The sequence below is a fragment of the Phasianus colchicus genome, chromosome Z (assembly GCF_987193195.1).
Source record: "Phasianus colchicus chromosome Z, bPhaCol1.hap1.1, whole genome shotgun sequence".
Classification (NCBI taxonomy): domain Eukaryota; kingdom Metazoa; phylum Chordata; class Aves; order Galliformes; family Phasianidae; genus Phasianus; species Phasianus colchicus.
This window is the reverse complement of record NC_143476.1, coordinates 56,225,627-56,233,297: the sequence shown is the minus strand read 5'-3', so window position 1 is coordinate 56,233,297 and position 7,671 is coordinate 56,225,627. Positions and strand designations below refer to the sequence as shown.

The window sequence follows — 7,671 nt, the reverse complement described above, 5'->3', positions numbered from 1 at the left end:
GTGTCTTCCTCCTCATTCTCTCTTCTTTAAATGCAAGACCTCTCACAGGAAATTAACAATGTCAAATGTAAGTCCATTTTATTTAGGACAGTCCTTATGGCTTGCTGACAGTAAAGTCAAGGTAGGATCTTCATCTGGCTTCAGTATACTCACATGGTTTTAAACTTGCTTAATGGTAGCCTAAAATATTCTTGCTCAAAAGAAGGCAAGATAAATGCTGATGATGTGCCCACAGCAGATCAAAATTAAATTAATCCTGTGCTTTCCCACTGTGGCTTTTTCTCCTTCCACCATTGATCTGAAAAGCTTGCAGAAAAGATAACCTCTACTGCGAGTTTGTACATTGTCAGCACAGAGGAAAGGGTAAAGGTCTTTAATGGCAAACTTAGAATTGCAGCTTTGACACAAGTCGTGCCAGTGCCTGGGTGCCAAGTTCATTCATCACCTGTGTGCCTGTTGGAGCAGGGTGGCTTCTGACAGGAGTTCAGAGAACACTCATTGCCTTAACCCTGGCATGCAACACCCTGGCCCCATGAAGCCTTATTCTAGTGTTCTCACTAGTGATACTCTTAGCAAATAGCATCATAGAATCATAGCACTGAGGGAGGGGAGGGGACCATTAAAGACCATCTAGTCCAACTGCCCTGCAACAAACAGGGACACCTACTGTTCAATCAGGTCCCTCAGAGACTTATTCAGCCTGATCTTCAAACTCCAGAGACAGGGCAGCCACCACATCTCTGAATAGTGCTTCACCATCCTTATTCTGAAGAACATTCTCTTTATATCCAGTTTAAATCTCCCCTCTTTTAGTTTGACATAAACATAAACATATGTTTGTATTGTTTTTCAACTTAGGTTATGGTCCTGAAAGTGCAGTTGTCTGGGTTCACAACATCGACTCATCTCTGCCTTTTGCTTCTCTGTAGCCTTTTTCACACACCCGGAAGGCCACCTCCACTGAACAAGGCAGTTGGCTGCTGCTTGGCAGCTCAGGTACCTGGACTGGTATCTATTTCTTGCTCCTGTACCTACCAACAAGCAGCACAGGAGCTGAGGGCAGGCGATACAATCAATGAGAGATTTATCTTTGATAACTGAGTACAGAATGAAGCGGTAAGCGCCATTTAGTGATACACAAGATACACATCTAACGATTGTCGCAGTTAAAATCAGGTCAATTCCTTCGAAAAAGTCCAACAGATTTGCCAGCGCCCCGGGCTCAGTGCAACAGGTGCCAGCTGGACCGCGAGGCTCTGCCGATGAAATTTCGGGAAGCGATCGCTGACTCCCCCCCACTCCACGGCGGCGGGTCGGATGCGGGTTCGGCGCGGGGCGGGGGCCGCCGAAACCCCTCCCCGAGGGGCAAGTCACCAGGGGGTGGGGAGATGGTGACAGCACCAGGAAGCCGCGCTCGGCAGCGGCAGACAGTGGGAAGCAGCTGGCCGGAGCGGCAGTCGTACCCGCCTAGCCGTCCCCGCTATGGGCTCCCCGCAGCGCCCACCGCTCGCCCATGTCTTCAGGGGCACCTTCGTGCACTCCCGCCTCGACGTGCCCATGGAGATCCTGCACGGCCGCCTGCTTGGGGTTGACGACGGCGGCACGGTGAGAGGCGAGGGGCGGTGCAGGCACCTACGCCGTCCGGGAGCGGTCAGCAAACGGGAACCGGTCCGATCGGGACGCGGGGGGGGGGGGGGGGGTGGTGGTCCTCGGGGAAAGCATCGGTGTCTGGGGGGAGCCGGAGAGGACGGGGACGAAGCAGTGTGTCCGCGGGGAGCCCCAACCTGCTGCGGGGCGCCGTGTGTTCCCAGAGCACCTGGAGCGGGGCTGTGCTCGGCTGGTCTCCGTTTTCCTTCAGTCTTACAGGTGAGTTTGTCATTCTCTGTGTCAGAACAGTAAGAGTGGTTGTAGATAATTGCCGAGTCCCCCCTGTACAGAGAGGTCTTTTTCTTCTTGTTACAAGAAAAAACATGGAATGTGCCCGTAAAAAGTTAGGGGAACGGTACTGCTGGGCACGTTGATGGCACAAACCGCGTCTAAAACGAGTGTAACACTTACTGATAGCGCAGGGCCGGTCCCGGCAGGAAACTGTGCTGCCCTCAGCCGTGTCACCGGTGAGACTTGGCTTCATGTTGCCTAAGCAGAGCAGCGATTTCCCCCAGATTTAGCAGTGCATGTAGCAACCCTAAGTATAAGGAAAAAAGTCATTTTCTTTCCTTCTGATGACTGTACAATTGCATCAGGCTTCGGGAACATTTGAAATACATTGAAAATACACACTGTTAGCTCCTGCAGTTCTCATTCACCATCCACACAAGTCCATGAATACTTTCAAGACAGCTCCCCTGCAGTTATTCCGAGTCTGGCACAGGGTATAGTAAAGTCCCTGAGAAGCTGGATAGGAGGTCAATAAAAACATAGAGAACTAAGCATTGGGAGATGTCAACTTAAACCAACAGAACTGAATGAATAAAGGTTTGGTTTGTGTAAATTGAGTGCAGGAACCAGAAACTTGCTCTGTTAGTGCTAATTCTTGATAAAAGGTCACTATATTATGTTCCTAGCAAATTCATGCTTTTAAAGGATTTTCTTGAAAAACACACACGGTATCAGTGTACCAGGCTCTATTGATTTCTGCCTCAAGAGAGTCACTCTCCTTCTCTGAAATACTCAAGACCTGACTGGACGCCTACCTGTGCAGCTTGCTGTAGGGGTCTGCTTTGTAGGGGGGTTGGATTTGATGATCTCTGGAGATCCCTTCCAACCCCTACAGTTCTGTTATTCTGAGTCTCTCTCCCCTTCTCTTGGTGAACAAGGATACACTGGATGTGTTTGCCATGCATAAGTTGATGCATTCCCATGCCGTTGTTTAAGAAAAAATCTGGTGAAACACTATTGTCCAAAAGGAAAACTTTCACCAGAATAGATTGATAAGGACTTTTATAGTCTTCTCTTTTTGAGAATTCGTGACATTTTACTATTCCGGGGCCTGACACAGTGCAATTTGTTACCCTTTAGCCTGTTATCATAATTTTGCCACATGCAGAACTTCCACTGTAATCACTGAAGATGTGCTTTATAGTGGTTCGAAGATTTTTACCTCTATTGTCAAGATATACACCAATACTATTTTGCTATTGCTTCCAAAGAATTAAGTTTAACTAGGTTTAAATAAACTTAACTGCCTCATTTTGCTGATTCCATCATGCAAAAGCTTTGCATGACCTCAGAAGAGGTGAACAGCTTTTGTAAACAGCCAGGTGCTGTTATCACAGCAGCAGGAGTGCACAACCAGTGCACAGAGTACTGCCTGGTCCCCTCCTGCACACAGGGACACGGCTGTAGAGACACAGATAGGGTGTCAGTTCTCTTTGCTTCGCCTGCAGATGAAAAGGGAGCTTTAGCAAAGAAAGCACTGCTGTCAGGATTGCACACCCAAGTTATGATAGGTTAACAAAATAAGCCTGTGTTTAGTTAAGTGGTTTGCAGAGCAGCACAATAGAAAGAGTAACATTCGTCAAGGTAAGGAAAATAAAGCAGACTGAGTTATCATTGAAATCATTGGTGTGAATAACATAGCTGAGTAAAATATTAAGAAAGTAGAACAAGTATCAGGATAAAAGCTCCCTTTGAAAGCCTAGAAGGAGCAAATGTTATGGAATAAGTGTTGCTATTGTCAAGTAATTACAATGTGGCTTATGGCATAGCAAGTGGTGTGTGTTGGCTGCCAGGGAAGGAAGGTATCAAGTCAAAAACAAACGTGGAATTCATTGCTTCATCCTTCTTAGCATTTTGGGCTACTGAGTTTTTGAGTAGCAGGGTCTGATAAGTGCTGCTGTCTCTCATCTACCCTTGTATTTCAGTTTTGAGAACTACATAAGCAATAGGCATCACGTCTGTAATCATCAAACTGCTGAAGATGGTAGCCTCATTAAACAGTGCTGGCAGCAGCTCAGCGAGGCCAATAGGACAACAGGATGGTTGTAGGCAGGAAACAGCTGTGTGTTAGTGCCAGCAGCTGACCGCAGAGAGAGATGTGAAGGATGTGGGAGGAAGAGAAGAAGGGACCTGTTGCCTGTTGCTCGTGTTCAACTCAGTGTCATAGCCAAAACAAACACAGATACTGCTGGATAAAAAAAAAAAAAAAGAAGAAGAAGTTTCCTAGGGCAGTTTAACTCACTTCCCACTCTTTTGGTAGCAAACTTACTCACACTGTGACACTTGGAGGTATTCAGGGTTTACTATATCAGGGTTAATGCATAATTAACTGGGCCATCTATGTGCTAATTTTGTGTGGGGCTTTGAACATCTCCTGAAATTAAGAGAACAGGCTGAACTGGTTGCCAGGATGAGGACCACTCAGCTCATCATCTTCTGATCCTTTAGATGCATCACATAGCACATCACAGTTGATTTGCAGCTGTTGGCAGCTGTTAGCAGCTGTTGATCTACGTATGTGATCCACCTGATTTTTTTTGTGATAATACCTTTCCAAATTACTGGTTACTGTCCTTGTCTTCCTTATTCACAAGAGGAAATTCAAAGTCTTACCAGTGCACTTTTCTTATTCTGTAGTGATTTTGGCACAGAATTTCTTCTTGACTTTACAATGATAGGGTGTAGAACTAGTTAAAAGGTTTGGTTCCTAGTAAATCATAGCAGCTGTATTGAATGTACAAGCAAATACTCAGGAGAATGTGCAAGTCTGGGATCTCAAAGACTTTAAGCAACTCACTGTTAGAAAGATGGCCAAAACAAAAGCCTCATAAAGCAGTGGAGGATATCTCATGAAAAAAACGAGCAGTTCTATTGGGAAGTTTGTTTGAAAAGAGCACAGATGTCCTGGTTATTCATTCACTGCTGTATTTGGCAGTAATGAACTGACTGTCAGGATTAGTTGCTGGTTTCACTTGTCCAGTCCCTTGAATTATTATTTTTTTATTTCTTCCACAATTTGTGTGTTTTATTTATTTGCCCTTTAAGAGCATGTAATAGTCACTTTTCCATGGCAACGCCCATTTCCAGCATTTGCCTTTTTTTTTTTTTTTTGGTTTAGCAGCACTAACATTAGTCATTCTGAATCCATTTTTACTTTGGCATCTGAGTGACATTTTCTTTATTGCTCATCGGAAATTTCGGTAGGTCTGTATTCTGATCCCTCAGCAGATAGAGTAGTTGAACTGGCTGAAGGGTCTGAACATCCTTCTTGAGAAGGAAAAAGACACTGCTTCTTGTGAACCTGTAATGGACTATAGCCTTGCAATTATTTCAGGTGTGATATTTGTTGATATGATATGATATTAATAGCTTCTTTTCTGTCTAAAAGAGTTAAACCTGCTCTTTAGACAAGGTAAAAAAAACCTCAAAACTTATATCTGTCTTAGATCAGTCTTGAGTTTCAAGAAAAAAGCTCTTACTTAGACCATGGGACCCAGAAGACTATGTGTTATTTTTAGGCAGAAATTGTGGTTTGGCAAGAATTTATAGGCTCTGAAATCCCAGAATATACTGTCTTCTGTTGGAGGAGGCAGTGGGGTCCTCTGCTCATCCAGCACCATGGAAACCTGGATCCTGCCTGGAGCTTGTTGCAGCAATCCCAGTGCCTGGGCTCCTGATCCTTGTTTCTTGCAAAGTTGTTGAGCCTAGCGTTGTCAGATGAGAGAACTGAAAAGCTGAGAATTCAGCCTGCAAGAATCGTGTTTTAGATTAAAATACCATAGAATCTGAAAATAGAATAAAAGTGTGCTAAATCTCTTAGCTGGCAACAGAAATGCAGCAGCAGTGGAGCTAATGCGCTCTGGGAGCAAAATGGGAATGAGTAACCTGAGACTGGAGGGTTGGTTTTTGGTGTGTTTGTTTGTTTGTCTGTCTGTTTGTTTGTTTTAAGGAATAAAGACCTTAGGCATGTTTTTAATCTGTTCTGTAAAATTAAAGGATTATCTGATTTTTTTTTTTCCTCTAGCTTCTTTCACCTTCCCATGCTCTTAAAAAATAAAATAAACATCATTGAAGGTATGAGCAGAAAGTTTGGAAATACTTAGCACAGTGCTAGGCAATCGTGGACAAAGTAATTAAGTACTACAGGCATCATGGTAGGTTGTAATATATGGAGTATTACATGGGAGTAATACAGATTACAGGTATAGGTGCAGTGTATTACTTCATTCTTCTCTTACATGTTAGAAACAACTGGAGAAGCTTGTTCATTAGGCTGTGAGTAGGTAGCTGAAAATCATAGCTGGCAGGCTAAATATTTCAACACAAACATCACTCTTATTAATTGTATATCCATTGTAAGATATGACTTCCTTTACTATCGTTTAAAGATAACGTGGGATTTCTAGTTATATCACTATTTTTGCCTTCCTTTCAGATTGTGTTTCTGGAGCAAGCAGATCAGCAGGAGCAACTGGCCAAGAAGTGGGGATTCAAAACGTCTGACATAAGAGAACTGACTCATCAGTATGTGTTTTGTTTAGATCAACCGCACCAAATACATTTCACTCTCTAAGCAAAGTAGTGTGGGTTCATGTGAATGACTTCAGGCAAGGAACATGTTAAATCCTGTCTCAAGGGCAAAACTGCCTTTCAGTTCTGTTGAACTTTGTAGTCGAAGGGCTCCCTGCATCCTGCACGAGACCTGGAGTGCAAGGTCTGCTTGCGTGTTTTTTGCGTTCCCCAGTTTGAGACTGCAGCCATGACTGAATTCTGCTGGCGGACTCGTACTGCACAGACCAAAATGCCATATTTAGTTCTGATGCCTGATCTCTTTGGCTTATACAGCAGTATCAGACAAAGATCATCCTTCAGCTGGTTGTCTTTTTTTTTTTCACATCCATTTTCTGAGCAGGGGGCTGTGCCTTGCTAACCAGCTTGAAATTCTAAACTTAATAAATGTAGATAGCCGTGACATTTCAGATACAAAACTAAATTGCTTGAGCTCTGACACACTTCCTTATAAAAACTAATAAAATTAGAGGATTAAAACCTTGTAAAAAGAGATCCTCATATTTCTCATTGTATTGCACTGTGAGTTTTTTTGTTGTTGTTTATCCAATGCAATTCCTCTCCTTCCTAGTAAGTTTTGGATTGTAATCACCATGCTTTACAGTAGCATCGCTGTAAACAAGGCATGGCTTAGGGACTAGAACTGCAGGGTAGCTTTAGAATTCAGTTGTTGAAAAATCTGTATGCTTTGTTGGAACGCTAATCATACAGAATATATGAGTCATGAGATGTTTTCTTCACTTGAAATAGCCTGGGGAAAATGGAAGGTTCTGGGAATGTGGATCAGACTGAGAAAGATCTTTCAGCATTTCTAGCATACAGGGAAACACAAAGAAGGGAAATTATGAAGAGTTGAAATCACTGATCATTCAGTAGCCAGGGAGAAGGAGGGAAGGCTGGGAAAAATTTTATCCTCTATGGAGTTCCAGCACAAAACAAAATAATTATAGCAATGATATTGCTATACTGATCCCTGTTATCGTGTGAGTATTCATGGCAACAAACTTTATACACTTTCATTGCAAAGATGCCTTTCCTGTCAAGATACTGAAGACTGATTTTTTTCAGATACATCTGCATCTGTGTTTGTAGATACACTGTCTGTTCTTCAACTGAACCTTGACAATTCTTGACTGAGCACATATATAGGTTCATAGATACAGG

At 43.3% G+C, this 7,671-nt stretch overlaps 1 protein-coding gene across 2 annotated transcripts in view; it reads left to right on the top strand.

Moving 5' to 3' along the window:
• The first annotated feature begins 1,377 nt into the window (after positions 1-1,377).
• GDA (guanine deaminase) overlaps positions 1,378-7,671 on the top strand; it is a 32,406-nt gene continuing 26,112 nt past the window's right edge. For both annotated transcript variants that reach the window (XM_090131194.1, XM_031608763.2), the window contains exons 1-2: positions 1,378-1,605; positions 6,374-6,462. In XM_090131194.1, coding sequence (XP_089987320.1) covers positions 1,483-1,605; positions 6,374-6,462 — 212 coding nt within the window. In that variant the 5' untranslated portion in view covers positions 1,378-1,482. The remainder of the gene's footprint in view (positions 1,606-6,373; positions 6,463-7,671) is intronic.